Source organism: Betta splendens, chromosome 5, assembly GCF_900634795.4.
Source record: "Betta splendens chromosome 5, fBetSpl5.4, whole genome shotgun sequence".
In the NCBI taxonomy this organism is placed as follows: Eukaryota; Metazoa; Chordata; class Actinopteri; order Anabantiformes; family Osphronemidae; genus Betta; species Betta splendens.
In genome coordinates this window covers 2,223,447-2,242,347 of record NC_040885.2, presented here as the reverse complement: position 1 = coordinate 2,242,347, position 18,901 = coordinate 2,223,447, and the positions used below count along the sequence as shown (strand labels likewise).

Sequence of the window (18,901 nt, the reverse complement as noted above, 5' to 3'; positions counted from 1 at the left end):
CCTCGCGATTTGCAGTCACACACGTGCAGTATTCACAGCATCTGCCATGTGATCACATTACCTACAGTAACATTAATAATAGAGCATGCACAGGACAACAGAGCAATGTGTGTGTGACCGTGCCTGTGGTTTTGGGTGCAGCTTCACACCTCCCTAACTAAAGTGGATGTGAATCCAATCCTACTGTAGCTGAAAACCTACAAGTAGAACTGCAGTGTGTGGAGTCTTGGTTATTACTGTGGGTACTAAACAGATTTTACTTTTGTAATAGTTATATATTTGTTGTCCTTTTGTTCTTATATTTGTAATATTCCTACAATGGTTTTGGTTTGAATAGTCTTCCTCTCTAAATCAATCTCTTCCTATAATAGGGTGTAATTGGTCTGTTTTTTTATCCGTGGGCTTAAGTACGTACTGTCAGGCCTCTGCTGAACAGTATAACACTGAAAGTTATACCTACTTGAAAAGAGTTTGAAAAGAGTTGAAGCTTTTACATCAATAAATCTAATAAAACTTGTATTATATTATAACCTAAACAACAAAAACTATAAACGTTCAATGGATTAATTTACAAGATTAATAAAAACCTTTGCTTCTTTCAGTGCGACTTTGGTTTGTGCATATTCTAACTGGCTAAAGCTAGAGCTAATGACCCAGAAGATAGTGTTATTTTTGCAGCTCCCACACACGAACCCCCGATCGCCCTAATACCACCTTCCTAAATAGTCTCTTTGATTCATTTCATTACTGCAACTTTAGATACTTTCATTGCTTCAGCATCCAGGATCTCATTCTCCTCTCAGATTCCTACATGTGCAGGCCTGCTAGTGTTCACCACTGTTGGTCACTGCAAGTACGTACTGTACAAAAAACTTGAATTCATTTAATATACACCAATAAAACCAAATAAGTGCTAACTGTAGTAAATTCCCCCCTTTTATTGAGAATTATCCCTCTTTTCTATTTGAACCTGCTTTTAAATTTGACTCCCTGGAAATAAACAGGAACAGGAAGTTGATGTCTGTTATGATATTAATTTGGACATGCACCTCATGCTATGACAGTGGTTCTGAATCCCTGACCGTCAGTTTATGGTCCAGTACATGTCTGGAAGCCGATTTGGTGGCCTTTGGTGATTCAGTTCCTCTATCCACTGTTTCTTTTTAACTTATGAAAATCACTTTTACTTCTCTGTGCACATTTTGATTTAAGATCTAAATAATGTAAATCATAAAACCTTTTTTGTATTACTGTAAAGGTTCAGTTTAAAAGCAGTTAGAAAATATCATTTATATTCCCTTTTGAGGGCAGTATTTGAGGAGATGTGAGCAGCCGCCGCCATTAAGGCTTCTATTGTTCTAGTGCAGAGTAGCACGGGGGAGACGCACATTGTGATCCACATAAACTTTCAATTGTTCTGCGTGGGGGCAAATGGTGCGCTCCCTTTTGTTTGAACTTCCTCACAGTGGTATTGAAGAAACAAAAAAGAGGCTGTGGGCTTAGTTTTAGAAACTCCATGTGGTTTTCTGTGTCAGAGGTCTCCCAAAAGCTGGGCAGTTCATCCCGGGACAAAACAATCAGAGGACAATGGCTAAAGGGATGCTGGCTTCAAACCAAGTGTGGGATCTTGACCGTTATTATTTTTATTGGATACACAAATGCACACAAACGCTCACATAGAACCTTTCGAATACTTTAACCTTCTTGTAAAATAATTTTTTTGTTAGTTTTTACTGACTGTCTAAACACCATGAAGTCCCCTTAAACATTATATGAGCAACTCGCATCACTTGCTTGTCTGTCAATGGATGTTTCCACTCTGTGGTTTGCTGAGAAACTGTGGTTGGAAACCTTTCCCAGCAGCTTGCAGATGTGGAGAAGTCCCAGAAAAAGCACCTTGACTAACTAGGTTAATGCTGCAGTTTAATTTCACTTCATAGACAAGTGTTTGCATAAGCATTTTTATCAAGCCGTTCGCAGAATGTGAAAAGTGGTTTTAGAGTAAAGCGGTGTGTCTCTCTCTCTTCATAGTGAAAGTTAGATAATGATCATAGCAAAGTACAAGCACCTGCGTGGCCTGTTGCATCGCAGACTCCTGGATTATCAGTGATGAATTTACAGTAGAGTAGCTTGAGCTTGAGGCTCAAGGAGGACCCACAAGGGAGACGTTCACGGTTGTGTCTTTGTTGCCTTGGAGAAAAGAAAACCCTACTGGCTTGATAGATGCACGCGTGTTACAGCAATTAGCATAACAGAGCCTTTCTTAAGCTTCTGAACTAGTGCATAGTGAGTTCTTGTTATACATATTATTCACACACACACAAACAGCTATATAAATATACTGTATACTGTGTGTAATGTACTGTTAGAATATGCTAGTCAAGATGACTGCAAAGGTAGGGGAACAAGGGAACATAATGAACTCCTTGTGTCTTTTCTTTGGAATGCGTTCTCCTCCATCCAGGTACCCTGGAGCCACATCTGTCTGCCCTGCTGTGGGTGGCCATGCTCGTGTCTCTGGCTATTGTCATCGTCTTGCCTCAGCCCCACGGCATCCGGGCACTCATTGCCTCCACCATCCTACGCCTGATCTTCTCTGTGGGACTGGAGCCCACCTTGCTGCTGCTGGGGGGTTTCAATGTGAGTGTGCCTCGGGCGCGTAAAGACCACGTACTGTGTCAGAGGTCGATGAGATGAGAGCGACTGCAATTGCTTGCAATAACCGGCTAAATGTAAAGCATTCAACCATGATTAAGCCTTAAAGGGGACAGATACACTTGTTTGGTATAACAGTCTATCTGTATGTTGATGTGTGCACCACTGTGGCAGCCAGACACCTCTAATTTAAAACACCAAGTTTTCTCTGTTGCTCCTCAGTTATGTAATAAGGTCATCTTTCTGATGAGCTTCGTTGGGAATCGAGGAACCTTCACTCGAGGCTACAAGGCCATGATCATGGATGTGGAGTTTCTGTACCACTTGCTCTACCTGATCATCTGCAGCCTGGGGGTTTTTGTACACGTCTTCTTCTACAGCTTACTGGTATGTAAATACATGCGCTAAATATGGAATAGGAAAGAAGATACTATTTTGTTTTATCAAACACACATGACAAACACAGGATTTTTAGGACATTTTATGGCCTATTATCAATCAATACAGTTAACCTTAGCCTGAAAATTTAAATAATGAAGATTTAAACCAACAATAGAAACCATTGTCCACTGTGGCCTTTATTATCCCACATACTCACATTTACACACTTCTCTTCTGTTCATGTTTAATACTCTGAATCTGTTCTCTTTCCAGCTCTTTGATCTGGTTTATCGAGAGGAGACCCTGCTGAACGTAATAAAGAGTGTGACCCGCAATGGCCGCTCCATTGTCCTCACAGCCGTGCTGGCCCTCATCCTTGTCTACCTCTTCTCCATTGTGGGCTATATCTTTTTCAAAGACGATTTCATTTTGACTGTTGACAGGATCCCCAACAAAACACTAGGTATGTTAAAGTGTATTGTTTTGCCCCCTTTACTCATATAGAGACACTATAAAATTTATTTGCTCTCAAAACCCCAGGCCATCAAGAATTCTTTTTACTTTTAATTACCTTCTAGCATTACCTGAAATTAATAATATTATATTATATTAATAATAATATGTATGAAAACACATAAAACATCTTTTGTGTTCAAAATTGAAAAGAGCATGGAGCCAGTATGGTGGGAGAGTTCTTCTCTGGGGGAGTTTGTCAGAAAGAAAATGGAGAGAACTGTTCAGCAGAGGCCATGATCGATGGTAGGTAGTGCTAAAGTAAAGGATGACTGTGTGCGTGTCGGACTGGGAGTCTGTGAGAAATGTGATCGGAAGATTAGTGCGTTTGTATGACTGCATGTCTGTCTGCATGGGTGCATGCTCCGGAGTGTGATCATGTGTGTTAAGGTCTTTATGTCCTCACAGACGTCTGACTCAGCCAGAGGAGTTTCATCCCACTGAGCTGTAAATCTCTGTAGTCATGGGGTTGAACAGTCTAGTCCAGCTGGACTTTTAGAGAGCTGGGTGTCAAAGGAAATATCCCTTGTGCATTTTAGATGACTAAGCTGGTCTCAAGGTTTAAAGGTCGTGGATAAATCACCCTCTGTTCCAACCAGGTCAATGGGTCTACTCAGTGATGGTGCAGCGAGATCAGACCTTGATGGGAAAATTGTTCGACACAGATGGCTGACGTTAAAGCACGTGCTCACCATTGAATTCCCAAACTGCCCGGGGCCTGACCTCGTCCAGGCTTCTCTATTCATCACCACTAGGCTGGCAAATTATTGTAGTCTGGTGACTTGTTTTAGTGTGGATGCTTTAAGAAGATTCCCTGTTTGCCATTCCCTCACAGTCCCTCGATGGGGCCGATTTAATAAACCTGTAATCGAAAATTATAAGCATATCAAATGAGAGCTGAGGTGCTGATGACCTTGGTAGTATAGTTCTTCTATTTTTATTCTCAGCTGCCTTTTTAATTCATTCATGGCGTCTTGAACTAGCAAAAGCCATGCAGGCTGTAGAGTTTCACATTCAGCCTACAGGAACATTCAGGAACTGACTATGTAAACGTATCTCTATTTTTCCATAGCGTCCCTCGCCATCCAGCCATCAGCAGTGGTGATCGAGGACAAAGAGCGAACGTGTGACTCCCTGCTCATGTGCATTGTCACAGTACTGAGTCATGGCCTCAGGAGTGGAGGAGGTGTTGGAGACGTCCTGCGGAAGCCATCCAAAGAGGTAAAAACAACAAGAACATACCAACAAGGAGGAAATCACACCCACAGTAAATCAAGTTCAGTGGGAAGACTGTGAAAAGTAATATTCTAAGTAAATCATGGTAGTGAATACTACAATAGTTATATAATAACTTAATAATTCTTATGCAACAAAGAACAAGCAAGTCCCTTTCCTATTCAAACACACATACAGACTGAAATGAAAGTAAACACATGCGATCTAATAAGTGCTCATTTTACAACGAAGCCATGACAGGAATAATGTCATATATATTATTTTTTTAAAACATATACAGCATAGCTTGACCTGTAGTAGAGGAGCACGGCTCATCCAGACGCAGGTTCCTCCGTTACGTGAACTCGTGTGTGAGCGCTCTGCTACTCGGTCGGGCTGTGTCATACACCTGGCCTTTGAGCAAAGAGGGCATCGTGAGTCATTCCAACGTGTTGCCACGATGACTTACAACCTAAAAATAAAATCTGTGTATGTGCTTTTGGCCTTTAGGAAAAAAAGACACATCGTTTTAAACAATAAAATAAAATTTCATATTTAAATGTGCTCAGTAAAAAATCTGTCTGCATATATTAATTGTTACTGACTTTAGTAATTGGCAAACAGGTTTTGGAAAATTACATTTTGCAAGTGATTCTAAGGAAAACCAGTAACTTGTGAGCAACTTACTCGTGTTTTTTTACGGCTGGAGATTATGACACCAGATCATTATAGTTTCATATAATTTTTAACAGGTTTTCTCTCATTTGATCCATTTCAACAGGAGCCCCTTTTCGCAGCCAGGGTGATCTACGACCTGCTGTTCTTCTTCATGGTTATCATCATTGTCCTCAACCTCATCTTTGGTGTCATCATCGATACGTTCGCTGACCTGAGGAGCGAGAAACAGAAGAAGGAGGAGATCCTGAAGACGACATGTTTTATTTGTGGTGAGAGATTGAAGCTGCTGCACGGCCTTAGAAACATGGAAACATTTAAAAGCTGCTGTAGCTGCTCCTCTTTTTTCCACCATAAGAGACATTGTTCCTCCTCTGCTGTTCAACTCAGACAGTATGGTTTGTCAGCATTATGGGATAATGAGTCAAAACCTCATTGTCGTACTGTCGCTTTACTCCTTTTTAAAAAAAAAAAAAAAAAAAAAGCGGAAACATCTGCAATCGATACTCGATGCGCTGCTGTTGATCATTACTGGTAAAGCATCAGCAGGTGTGAATGCCTAAGTGAAATCAAACCAGTGGTCTGCCGCTGTTCCTGCGCTTATTCGAACCCGCGACTGCGATGATGCAGCTTCACATCAGGGCGACATGGGGGCTGTTTTTCTGGGTAGTGTAAACAACGAAACGCCTCCTCTTCCCAGAATGAATGCTTAGTCATGGCAGGTGCTGCTGTGGAGGAGGAGTGTTTCTTCCTGTTGCCATACGGGTCTTGACCATATTAGAGAGTACACTCACGCATCAGTCTAGCAGTCATCAACTGACCAGCTGAGCTATTTCCTAAAAACTTGTGTTGGGCAACACTGTTAAAAGTTCTTTATTTGACAGTAAAATGAAATGTCTGTACACCCATTTTTTTCACTTAATCCATGTAAAACCTATACATTTACTCACTCTTAGGTTTGGAGAGAGATAAGTTTGACAATAAGACGGTTACCTTTGAAGAGCACATCAAAGTGGAGCACAACATGTGGCACTACCTGTTCTTCATCGTCCTGGTGAAGGTCAAGGACTCGACGGAGTACACGGGTCCGGAGAGCTACGTGGCGGAAATGATCAGAGTAAGGATGGGGTCGTGCATTTTACATTTTAATTTTCTTAAAATGTTACAATTAAACATATGGACATTTTCTTTCTTCAAACCGTCATTGTACAATCTATCTACATTTTTAAAAATGAAGCTTTTCCTCTCTTTATATGTAGCTGTGTGCAAACACAGCTAAAGTGCACATGCAGAAAAAACGTGCTAATTAGTATGAGCCTCCACTGTGGTGTTTAGTGAGGTTAACCGTCGCTCGTGAACAGAACCGTAGACGCGATCTCTAGACTGTGTGGGACAGAATTGATTACGACAGCTTTTTTGTTTCTGCATCAGTAATTAGTTTTGCCCCTACACAAAGAAATGTTCTTTAAAGCTTTTATTAAAGGTTCATTTTGAAACCCTAGCGAACAAGGCAAGTGACTTTACGGCTATGAAACAAGAGCAAAGCGTCCGAAATGTCCCTACGCGCCGCTAACGGCGCCTTTTACAGCGTGATGCAATCAACTCAAAGCGACCACCTCTGAGGAAGTTTGTCGTTAACAATGTAAACCTGAAAGTAAGTTGATTATTTTGATTGTTGCATCATACTCGGAGCCTGTGAGCAATTAGGAAGCATTTGTAACTGTCAAAGGAAAGCCCCTTCCTCTGAAGTGGCTGCTTCTTTGACGCACTTGCGCGGCTGCCGGCTTCTGAAATCATTCCTCATTAGGCACCATTTAGCCCACTCCACTGCACTTCTGCCTCCATGTGCTGCGCGGAGTCTTGTGAGGAACCACCTGATGTGAGATTAACCCCTTCGCGCTCTCTCTTATTAACCTTTCACCCAGTCTGGCCTCGTCGAGGATGAGTTCTGACCGGTGGGTTTCGGGGGCCGTCCGAGGAGACCTTACACATGGTGCAGAATCTCCCCAACCAGCTGACATTAGCATTAACTGTCACATTTTACACGGCACTTCCTCCTTTGTCGTCTATGACTTTAGAATTCTTCGAGTTTGAGAGAGAAGAGAAAATACTGAGGAAAGGCAACATGGAACAGAATTAGTAAAGCACCATCAGGGAAAAGGATTACATTGAAAACGACACGTGGCTGCACAAGCACATTAATAAACATTAACATGCAAATGATTTCATTTTTAAATGTTATTTCACTATTTGTCAGCAGAATTATATTAAAATCATCAGACCTATTTGCTTGTAAAAAGGTTTTTCACCTTAACCAGTCATAGTAATTAGAAAAATAGCTTAATAATTGCGTAGTAGACTTAATTAATTCATTATTCAACGTTTTGTATGCTTCGATTTGTTTCCCCACAGTATTTTTAGTAATGATTTGCATTCGAGCTGTGATGTCACAGTCCGGTGTGTTCGATCTGCACCTGCCTGCCACTGCGTTTCGATTTATTTGATACTGCTATAATGTGGAAGAAGGAACAGAAGGGGGTGTAGACGCCAGACTACTCTGACAATGACTGGGATTGACGTCAATGGTGGAGGGCTCTGTGTGAAGTGTCACGTCTGAGATGTGTACAGAGGAGGCTTTGCTCAGAGCAGAGCGCTGAGATGCGCATTGTTGCTCTTCTTTATCTGGAGCAAGACGTGCTCCAGATGCTCCAGCCATACGTGCCTTTTGGGGTGTGCTGAGCTTTTTTGGCGTTTATTTGCATATCTGAGGACTGAGTGGGCCGTCAGTCGTCAGGTGGCTTGTGGTGTGACTGTGACGTTTTCTGTTGCTGTTTTAACCACACAGCATCCTGTTTCTCTGTCACGGCCCGTGCGGTTTTAATAATGAAAAATGTTACTTCCGTCATTTCCAATGAACCAGCATGATGTGGAGCCTTAAATCGTGCCCGTACTTCTCGGTTTACTGGAAGGGCTTTCGTTTGTAAACAGTGGGGATGGAAAGAGGGCTGGGCCACTGGTGTCGTCCGACCAACTCACACACACGCGGTTTGGGACAAATTTAGAAAGGGGAAATTACCTCCGCCGTGTTTAGATCGTGTTTTTTGACAACATGTGCAGAACTGGGCATGAGAAACTAACAACAGAAAAAAGGAAAATATTAATGGTGAAGTTAATAGTATTGTTTAATAAACTGTCACTCAAACTTAGTGAAGATTAAATCAGCCCAGTTAAAGTAACATTTATGGTAACAAAACACAGATACATTTATTAAAATGAGCAGTTTATTGAATAAAGCCGTGTTTTATAGAGCTACGTGCGCAGTAGCTGGGGGAGGGGCGGGTGAACTAGGTAAACACAGCGTCTGTCTCTTTCAGGAAGTGGAACTTGCTCAACAGACTTCTCCTCCTTTCGGAATGAGTTTGCGCTGCTCATTATCTTAGTGTCGTGTGATTCCCCTCGGGCTGTCGTCTGACCCGGGCCTGGTTTGCGGTTTGGACGGCCACCTCACTCACCCCTGCGTCTCCAAATCAACCACTGAAACCCGGGGACTTTTCCAGCTCGGTTCTTCGGCGGTGTTTTTTCAACCCAGTGACCTCAGCAGCTACGCAGCATCCTGCCTTTTCATTCATGCTACATGGGGACTAACATGGTCTCTGCATGCGTTCGTGTGCGTTTGACGTCTTTGAGAGTAGCTTGCGACAGGTACTTTGTGGTGGGAAAGTGCCACAGGAGGTGTGAAAAGATTTGGCTGATTGAGCTCTGAGCCATGAACTGATCAGGAGGTCTTTAACAAATTCATACGTCTAAAGTTTCAAAATGTTACTTTCAGCTCAAAGTCCAGATTTATGAATAAATAACCTTTGTGGCAACAGTAATAGTGCACAAAATGCTCCCCTGACGGATCTTGACAGATGTGAAGCGTTGAGGTTAAAAACAGCTAAAAGCTCATTTTCAATGTGATTCTCTCAAGGGAGAAAAGGGGAAATGTAGCAGATGTTAAATCAGGCATGATGGACCAAAACCACACGAACAAAAAATGACCAAAGTTAGATTTAGCCTTTTGCAAAGGACAAAGAAGGACACGAAGTGACACTAAACTCTTTAATGATGCCTGTAATCCTTTAGTTTTCACTAGATTTGCTGACTCCACATGACCGACAGATCACAAGCTTAATGTGTTTAATCTGTTGTGACTGTGACGACACAAATAGAGTTCATGTTAAGTTTCACCAGTTTGATATAAGTTTGAATCCACAATTTGACACAATAGAAAATCAATGGCAGAAATATGTCCATTAAAAAATATCCATTATATAATATGTTAGTTTAGTTTCTCATGATGGCTTTTGCATGAATCTAATAACAAAGTGTGTCCTGTTTATTCCGTTTTTTAAAGATATTTATTGACAGTCTGACAGTCAGTCAGTTTTATGTAGTTTGGTTAATGAAGGTGCACAGCTGTGGATAAAATGTTTCACAGTTTCAGGTCAAAAACCGAAACACAAATGAAATCTGAACATGTTTTGCTTTCTCTAGATGAGTTGAGTGTAGTTTGGCAAATGTGCAGCGTGAGGTTGACTCAATCCCAAACAACTGTCTTGCTTAAACTGCCAGACTGCAGGTTTACACCATCAGCTGCATTTTAAACACCCTTTTCCCACAGTCTCCCAGAAATCCATTGATTTGAACCTCAACGCTTTTTGCGTGTGAACGTGATGTGTTCAAGGTTTCATTTGCAATTTGCATAGTAATGTCTCAGGTCAATATTTCAAACACCTCGATCCAGCTACTGAGGCTCAATCACATGATTTTAGCTTGTTGTTAATTACCTTGTTTATTCTCTTTTCTGTCAGATGTGTAGATAAAAGTGCGAGAGTTTTTGTCAAGTTTTTCTTGTGTGCATGACAAAACACATCAGCAATACATTACAAGGGACTGTAGAGAATCCATTGATATCTCATAGCACTGTTGCCTCACAGCAGGAAAGACCTGAGTTTGATTCCTAAGTTTTCATGTTCTCCTCCTTCTGTGTGGGTCTTCTCTGGGTTCTCCAATTTCCTTTCACAGTCCCGACATGCCATCATTTAAGTGGAGCAGTTGCAGTTGTTAGTCTGTGTATGTGGTCCTGTGATGCACATCAACCCTTTCAGCATAAACTCTGCGTTTCGCTTGATTGACAGCCAGCATGGGCTCCAGCTACCTTCGTGACCCTTGAATGGATAAAGCCGTTAAGAACATGAGTAAAAAATCTCGTGATTGTAATAAGGAAAGTCCCCTGAGCTGAGCTCGATTCCGCCTTTTAGACAAATCACTGCACATGACCATAGGAACAGAATGTGTTGGACTTGGTGGTTGTATAAGTTTTAATGATTAATCTGCAATGAAAGTAAATCGCTAACTGACAGAAACCATGAACCTGCCGCCTCTAACCGTCCAGGCCTCTGTTTGCCAGGAACACAACCTGGATTGGTTCCCACGCATGCGGGCCATGTCGCTGGTCAGCAGCGACGCGGACGGGGAGCAGAACGAGATCCGGAGCCTGCAGGAGAAGCTGGAGTCCACCATGAAGCTGGTGTCCAATCTGTCGGGCCAGTTGACCGAGCTCAAAGAACAGGTCGGTTCCATTTCCGGCAAACGCTGAGACGCAAAGCCTTTGACGCGTCTTCATCGTGGGGAAAACATTCCTTTGTACTGTAGCTTTGTTTGATCGCTGCTTTCTGCTCTTCACATGCAGCGCTTACTAAAAGCAGAAGGTGATGAGTCATAGTCCACAACACGCCGCGATGCTTTCACTGAGCCATGAGCATATTACAGTATTTTAGCTTTTCATTAACCTGGTTATGGTGCTAAAGCGTCTGATTTAAGTGCTACTTGAATGGTGGTGAAGGGGGAAGATCTCTGCAGCACTTTCTGCTGATACTGCAAATAATGTCAATTTTAGGCAATGGAGAAATTGCGCAATTACTGCAATCGAGTGTTTCTACTGAAGCGAATTGTAAAACACTCTTTACCGCTGAAATGAGAACTACGTGTGAGGAAGCGAGCGTTATCGAGACATTTTGACCCAGACAGGGGAAATGATTGTTGTGTTGCTGAACGCTGTAAAAGGCAACAGACACATGTCGCCCGCTATTTACGACCTGCAAACTTGTGGCTGCTTTCTTTTTCAGATTATGGCAGCAGCAGAGACTTAAAGGTTATTAAAGCTTTTAGTGCAAGAAGTGTTGTGTTGCTAATTGTTCAAATACGCTCCTACACAAAATAATTTTTTCTGTAACACTCATTACAGGACCACTCTGTCTTCTTAGTTTTTATATTGCTGTGTTTGAGTGTGCGAGGTGCACATGATTGTTATGTTCGGTTTCTAATTAGCAAAAAAAAGTGGTTTTGTTTCTGACGGCTTAAAGGTGAACATCTGTGTTCTTACTCACCCGCTTTGCTTGATCTTTGAAATTTCTTTTGATTGGGTTTCAGTATTAGTGGATTGTGTTGTGCTGCTTTCGTCAGGCAGTGGGGATGACAGGGCTGGAAGGATTTCAGAGGAAGCCGGTTCATTTGAGCAGTGGGCAGAGTTTGTGGAGCATTTGCTCGTTTTTCAAAGTGACGTGAGCGACTGAGGCGACGCGGATCGGCGGCGGCGACAGCAGTCGCAGCGGCAGATGAGGACCGCGTTTCAGTGGAGGTACAGGAGGTTTTAGTGAAGGCTTTCTTCTTTGTGACCTTCAGATGACGGAGCAGAGGAAGCAGAAGCAGCGGATTGGCCTCCTGGGACACCCTCAGCACATGAATGTCAACCCCCAGCAGCCTGCATAAGGTCAACTGACTCAGCCCTGTGTGTAGGGAGCACGCACCTCGCTCCGAGGCTGCACTTACTGCATATGTACTGCACTTAGAGTAAGTGTGACTTCCACGGTAGGGGACCTGTAACATAGGTAGTCATAAGACGATGTGTAGCTCTACCCCACACACACACACGTTACTCCAAACCGTAACACTCACCCACCTCGTCCCGGCTCGGTTCCACTCTGTCCAGTTAGAATTTGTGCCAAAATGTTTTATACGCAGGAAAAATGGGATTTCTCAACACATGGCCTTGAAAAGTGGTGAAGCTGCCTGGACAGGAGGAACTGGCCCCATTTAGATTTTCATTTTTTATTTATTTATTTATTTGTTTTCTATTTATACTTCTTGCATAATGGGCAGTATTAAATGTCTTATTTTTGTATGTTGTGCAATATATTATCTTAAATATGCAACCCCATCGTTGTGTGGATTTAAGTTTCATGAATCATGACTAATTTAAAAGTGTGGGCCAATATTTTTGTTTGTAACTTATCGTCACTGGTTTAAAATAGGATGTATTTACTTATGCAGATATATAGAGGTACTGTTACATTTAAGAAGCTGGCCCCCTGCATTTGACTTTTTTTGTCATGGAAATGTGTGACCTTTTTAAGTGTCCGCTGCCCTCAGTAGAAATAGTATATTGTGACAGCAATATATACAGATCATTTTCTTTCCCTTATGTAAATCAAACGGTGTCATATCTCATTTTATAATAATTCTGCTTTCCTATTTATTTTGGTTCTAAATAAACATTTAGACATTTTAACTTGTCAGATATACTGTATTATTTCACCTGTGCTGTTACAATTTCCACACCAATTAACTTCATTAAGCATTAGCCCAATGTCTCCTGTTTTGCAGTAGACCTGTTCCATTTGTGCCTGGTACATCCCCATTTAAAGTCTAATAATGCTGCTTGTGCAGAGTCAATACCTTTTACAATCTTGCTCACTAAAATGTATTAGTTCGTTTATGAATTCAAAAATTTAAGCTGTCAATTTGTATATTAAAGTAGAATTATTTATTAAAATTGATGTAATCATCCTTTACTTCATGTGCGTGTGTTTGTTTATTGCGTAGTTGATCAAATTATCCATATAAGTTAGAGTATTATGTATTTCAAAAAAAAGGTTCGCTTCAGTATATTTATTCACTGACTATTTACTCACTCATTGTTCTGGACACTGTTTTAGGTAAAACGTTACAACATATAAATATTCAGCATGCAACTATTAAATCTAAAATAGAAATATTCCCCAGATTGTGGCACAAATTGATGGTTAGAGCTAAAATCAATACAACATTAATTATTTTTCACTTTAATCTATAAATGCTACTTTTAGAAGGTATTCCATGATACAAATACATGAATATGTGTGTTTTCATTTCATAACTGAAACTGGGCCACATGCTAAATAAATTTTGTCTCTTTCAGAGAAACCAGCTAACGTATATGGTATGAATGGAATATGTGCACAATTCTTCCACTTAAAATTGCACATTTGACTGAATGATTCTTTACCTGTTAAGTGGCCACATAATCCTTTAGATAGGGTGATGAGCTGCCTGGTGTATTTACACATCAGTACTAACATTTGTACACCACTACCCGTCTCTGTCAAATGCAACTCATCGTTTTGCACATGATACAGGTTATTATGCAATCAATTATGCAGCATTATTATAGAACAGGTTATAGAATAGGTATAAACTAAAAAAACAGCAATATATTTATTCCAGAAACCTATTTTTGGTGGTGGGGCTTAAATATAAGTAAATATAGTTATTTGTCTACACGCAGCGTCTTTAAAAGTGACACCAACATCGGGTCATCACGTTGCACTCACGTTCACAAAGACAACAATGAACCAGTATCCTGAGGACTGAAGTGATAAAAGCGTGGGAACGGGCGCCATTGCTATTGTTTTACTTCGTGACCTTTTCCAGAGCAAAATCAAAGCTGAAGTTTGTTTCGCTTTCCACCGGTTCTTAGCGGTACCTTCGCCGAGGTGACGACTGAGACCCCTTTTCTGCTCTGTAGTTGCGAACCTGTTTCTATCTTTAGTCTCGGCTGGATCCGACAGAGCACTCGGGAAGTCTCGGCTGCGGCGTGCGTGACGTCAGCGGCTGGGACGTGTTCCCGGTATTTCGCCCAGCCATGAGGACCTCAACGTGACAGGCAGGTTTAATAGTATCAGTGCGGCAGCCGCTATTAGAAACGCAACGCAACACACCGCTACTGCGACTGTGTCATACCGCCGCAGCTGCACGTGCCACACAACGAAGGGTACAGTATGAAATTACACCGTGTCCATACAACGCGCGTGACACGTGCACGAGGCTATATAACATGGGACGTAGAATATGGGACTTAAATTAATCTTCATTATAAAGCTCCCCATTGTATATATATAAAATATATATGTATATATATTATATGTATATAATTTTAAGTCCTGTCAAATAATGCACATAATAACAAGTCGTAAACAAAGTGATTAGCCTATTTATACTATTAAAAATATTTGTAAATAAATTGCCCACTTAGCTCGACAACAAAAGATCTGACGTAATATCTTCATTTTATTAGTACACAAATAAAGAAGTCCTTACTCGTGGTGTCATTAGTCTTATCACTCTTTTTCAATAATCGAACAGATTTGTTGTTACAAGGAAAGGGTCGTTTGTGTGCATGTTTCATTGTAGCACATCAGACCAGATGTTTTTATGTATCGTATTTTGTCAAATACTGTCTGACACAATAAAAGCAGCATGTTTCATGGCTTCATGATCGACCACGGAGCCGCTGCTCTACTTTGTCTGAGTAAACACGCTCGGCTGTGGCGCGGGAGCCGGAGCATGGTGGTACACGGGACCGCGGTGGAGGCGTACGACACATATGGGTTGTACTCGAGCGGCGGGGGGAAGAGGGAGGGCGGCCGCGCGTGTCCCGTGTGTGTGTGTGCGGGGTGCGTGCGTGCGTGCGCGCGCGCGCGGGGGAGGGGTGAGGAGTTGAAAGCGCCGTCCAACACGTGAGGCTCATGTGAGTCGACTCCGTCTCTCCGGCCGAGAGACGTGCCTGCAGTCACAGGGTTTATTTAACACGTAGTCGAAACCCACCCAGCTCTCACACACTGCGCGTGGAGCCTCCCCAGACACACAAGCGAACGCGGATCTCAGGGTGACAACAGCGCGCCGTGCCCAACTTCAGTTCACAGCGGGAAATAATACGCGGTGGATAAGAGGAGATACTATTTTCTTTTTATCTCCAATTGTATTTATTTTTGTGTGCTTTTTTTTCCTCTTTTCATTTTTGCGGCTGAAGAGACTCATCGTGAACGAAGCTTTTAAAGTCATTTTCTTTTATCGGTTTCGCATTTAAACAGCATGGAGAGGATTACCCGTGCGTAAACAGCTGTCCTTACGCAAAAATACCAATCACTGGATATTCATTGAAGCCAGCAGGGTAAATAAAGATTTCTAAAATGTTTTTTTTAAATTGTGTTTTTTTTTCTCTACTCTGTAAAACCTTTTCTGAACTTTCATCTAACTAAACACTTAACTAATTTCATCTTCTCTCCAAAGGATGGATTATCCTATTTACATGTACAAACAAAGAAGGGGCTTAAAGAACAGGGACGACAGCAAGGTATAATGAAACAACAACAACAACAACATAATAATCATTGATTAGTTTGAGCCGAGCAGCCTGGATTTCACTGACAACGATTCAATGCTCCACAGGAGACGTACAAGCTGCCTCACCGCCTCATCGAGAAGAAGCGACGGGACAGAATCAACGAGTGCATCGCCCAGCTGAAGGAGCTGCTGCCAGAACACCTTAAGCTCACAGTGAGTATGATAACGTGATACGCTGCATGCTTCCGCTGGGTCGTGCTATAAAATAAAAGTAGAGGAAAAGTATATGTGAATAAGACTTTATACTGCAGTTCTGTTTATTTGTTTGTGTATTCTTTAAATTAGCTCTATAATTTAGGCTTTTTCATTGTGATTTGGTACAAAGGCTTCCTTTTGTGTGCGTGGATTGCATGACTTCCCGGCTGCTCGTGGCTTGTCCTCCATTCAGCTGCAGAATGTGTTACATAAGAAAGATCAACATGCTTATCGAAGGCCTTCCTGTTTTAGACGCTGGGTCATTTGGAGAAGGCTGTGGTGCTGGAGCTCACTCTCAAGCATGTCAAAGCCCTGAGTGGGATCCTGGAGCAGCAGCAGCAGAAGATTATCGCGCTGCAGAAGGACCTGCAAATAGGTATGATCCCATTCACGCCGAGCGGCCTGAGATCCTTGACCCACGTGCATTCCTGACCCTTTGTTCCCACGCGACCAGGTGATCACGCAGGCGGCAACGAGAACGGCGAGGAGATGTTCCGCTCCGGCTTTCACCTGTGCGCAAAAGAGGTCCTCCACTATCTGGCCAGCCAGGAAAGCAGCAGCGGCAGCAGGGACTTGAACCCTTCCCACATGATCAGCCACATCCAAAAAGTAGCCGCTAAAGTCCTGCAGCACCAGAGCAGCACGCACCCGGACGAGTCCGTCCCCGTGCAGTTCGAGAGGCCCAAGAAAGCTGCCGCTCAGCCCCCCAGGTCCTCCGAGGGCTCCGCCAAGAACTGCGTTCCCGTCATTCAGAGGACTTACACCCATGGCACGGGCGAGCAGAGCGGCAGCGACACGGACACAGACAGCGGCTACGGCGGCGAGCACGACAAGCGCGACCCCAAAACCCAGTGGTCGGAGCGGCACGCCAAGGAGGGCGGCCTCAAGCGCGCCGTGCCGGCCGAGCGCTTCGCCGGCGCCATCAAGGAGGAGGGCGACGGGCCGCGAGCCAAGCGGTCCAGGCCCGACTGCGAGGAGGACGAGGCCGCGTCCGGCCCCGCCACCGAAGACCTCGGCGGCTACATGAGCTTCTCCCCCAACCAGCCTCCCTTTTGCCTCCCCTTCTACCTCATCCCCCCCGCGGCGGCGGCAGCGGCAGCCTACCTGCCCATGCTGGAGAAGTACTGGTACCCCGGGGGCATGCCGGTCATGTACCCCGGCATGGGCGGCATGCCCCCAGAGACACTTCCCTCATCCATGGTGATGTCCCCGAGGGCAGGCTCTCCCGTTCCCCACCAGGACCCCCGGGACTCTCCTGCTCTTCACAAAGCTTTAAAGCATGGCCCCCCTTTGAACTTGGAAACCAAAGACTAAATAGAGGTGTTGCTGTTGAAGTGGACCCCTCTGGTTGTTAAACGGGGTTCAACTGCTCACTAGCTCACCCTAAACTGCAGCGGCACACTGAAGCGGGACTTCATGGAGGGCGCCCTGGGCGGTGCCCACGTGAAGGCTGGTGGTTGCCCCGAGACACCGTCCGCGGTAGAGAGGAGGAGTGCGAAAGGGATCGCGATAGCATCTGGTTTAACTTTAAGATCGCCCTCCTAAGAAAAAAGTGATTTGGACCTACTTTTGCACAAACACCAGTTTCCAATGAATGTACAAATTGGACAGAAACTCCCCTGTAGATGCTGCTTGAAGTACGACCTGCTGTAGATCTGCGACTGGAGGATCTACCTTCAATGTTTGTCGCTCATGTAACTGCAACAAACCTTTTAATTTTGTATTAGAATGTTACCAAAAAATAAACGTCTGCAGGCTTTCACCCAATCGTTAACGAACATCGGCGTTCACAGAAGTCAGGGCGTCGTCGGCGTACGAGGTGTGTCATTCACGTCTCCGGAAGAGTGATGTGGCCATATGTGCTTTTACGATTTAACTGTCCGTGCATCTAGATAGAGTTCCTGTGAAGTAACGTCTTGTAATTATTTTTGTTTATACTGCCCGCACATCTCTATTTTTGATACGTGACCTGGCTTTATGTGTGACAGGAAGGCTGAGCTCATCTTTTTGAGGTCTGCCAACAGGACGTGTACAGTCTATAGCACCGCGCTCAAACCAGATTTGCATCGTGTTCACAAATTCCTGGTCGGGTTAAAGCCTGATCTTAGCTCATGCTGTTGCCTTTACTCGCTGAACGCAGACACAACAGCAGCAGGTGTTTGAAATGTATTTGCTTTACATGTTGTGTCTGTACAGAGTGAATGTAAAGTTCAAACAAAAATAATAGTTTTGTATAGAGAGAGGTACTTGGAAATTTTATTTTGAAATGTAACAAAATGTTTTTTGTTGTATGTATTTTGTAAATAAACTATTATTGATATATATTAAAATTATAATAAAGCTTCTTTTTCCCACTGTGGAATTTGGGTTTCACTGCCTGGTGGCTTAAACGTGTTGAAGCCAGCCAACCTGACAGTTTCTCATAACAACACATACTTACATAACACTTACATAACCCATAAAGCAGCACGGCCTCTGTAAATCAATAGCACATCTTAGATTACAGACTGGACACATTTTAACATGGAACCATGTGATGTTACAGTATATTTATAAAATAATTTCTTTAACATTCTGTAATGGTCACAAATGCAGTTTTGTTTACACTGTTACTTGTATTGCACACACATGCAACTAGGTCGCAAGTGACAAATGAAGTTCAGAAACTAGTGATACTAACTCTCAGCTTTTCAGAATAAAATGGAACTATTTGACGAGTTTT

The 18,901-nt window shown here is 43.0% G+C and overlaps 2 protein-coding genes across 16 annotated transcripts in view; both read left to right on the top strand.

Annotated features, from left to right (window-relative positions):
• Positions 1–13,334, top strand: part of itpr1b (inositol 1,4,5-trisphosphate receptor, type 1b) — a 55,395-nt gene extending 42,061 nt beyond the window's left edge. For all 15 annotated transcript variants that reach the window (XM_055509275.1, XM_055509273.1, XM_055509270.1 and 12 more), the window contains 9 exons: positions 2,465–2,640; positions 2,878–3,042; positions 3,310–3,499; positions 3,703–3,795; positions 4,622–4,770; positions 5,546–5,711; positions 6,396–6,556; positions 10,892–11,053; positions 12,166–13,334. In XM_055509275.1, the coding sequence (XP_055365250.1) occupies positions 2,465–2,640; positions 2,878–3,042; positions 3,310–3,499; positions 3,703–3,795; positions 4,622–4,770; positions 5,546–5,711; positions 6,396–6,556; positions 10,892–11,053; positions 12,166–12,252 (1,349 nt within the window). In that variant the 3' untranslated portion in view covers positions 12,253–13,334. The remainder of the gene's footprint in view (positions 1–2,464; positions 2,641–2,877; positions 3,043–3,309; positions 3,500–3,702; positions 3,796–4,621; positions 4,771–5,545; positions 5,712–6,395; positions 6,557–10,891; positions 11,054–12,165) is intronic.
• Positions 13,335–15,332: 1,998 nt separating this feature from the next.
• bhlhe40 (basic helix-loop-helix family, member e40) lies at positions 15,333–18,541 on the top strand. Its single transcript, XM_029150847.3, has 5 exons — positions 15,333–15,751; positions 15,871–15,934; positions 16,030–16,137; positions 16,432–16,555; positions 16,634–18,541. The coding sequence occupies exons 2-5, from the start codon at positions 15,872–15,874 to the stop codon at positions 17,491–17,493; spliced, it is 1,155 nt and encodes a 384-aa protein (XP_029006680.1). The 5' UTR covers positions 15,333–15,751; position 15,871; the 3' UTR covers positions 17,494–18,541.
• Positions 18,542–18,901: the final 360 nt, after the last annotated feature.

Bases quoted from the DNA above. Each gene is read 5' to 3' on its own strand.
- bhlhe40 (XM_029150847.3), top strand. From the start codon at position 15,872: ATGGATTATCCTATTTACATGTACAAACAAAGAAGGGGCTTAAAGAAC. The intron at 15,935-16,029 runs GTATAATGAAAC...AATGCTCCACAG, and splicing joins AGAACAGGGACGACAGCAAG to GAGACGTACAAGCTGCCTCA. The intron at 16,556-16,633 runs GTATGATCCCAT...CCACGCGACCAG, and splicing joins GCAGAAGGACCTGCAAATAG to GTGATCACGCAGGCGGCAAC.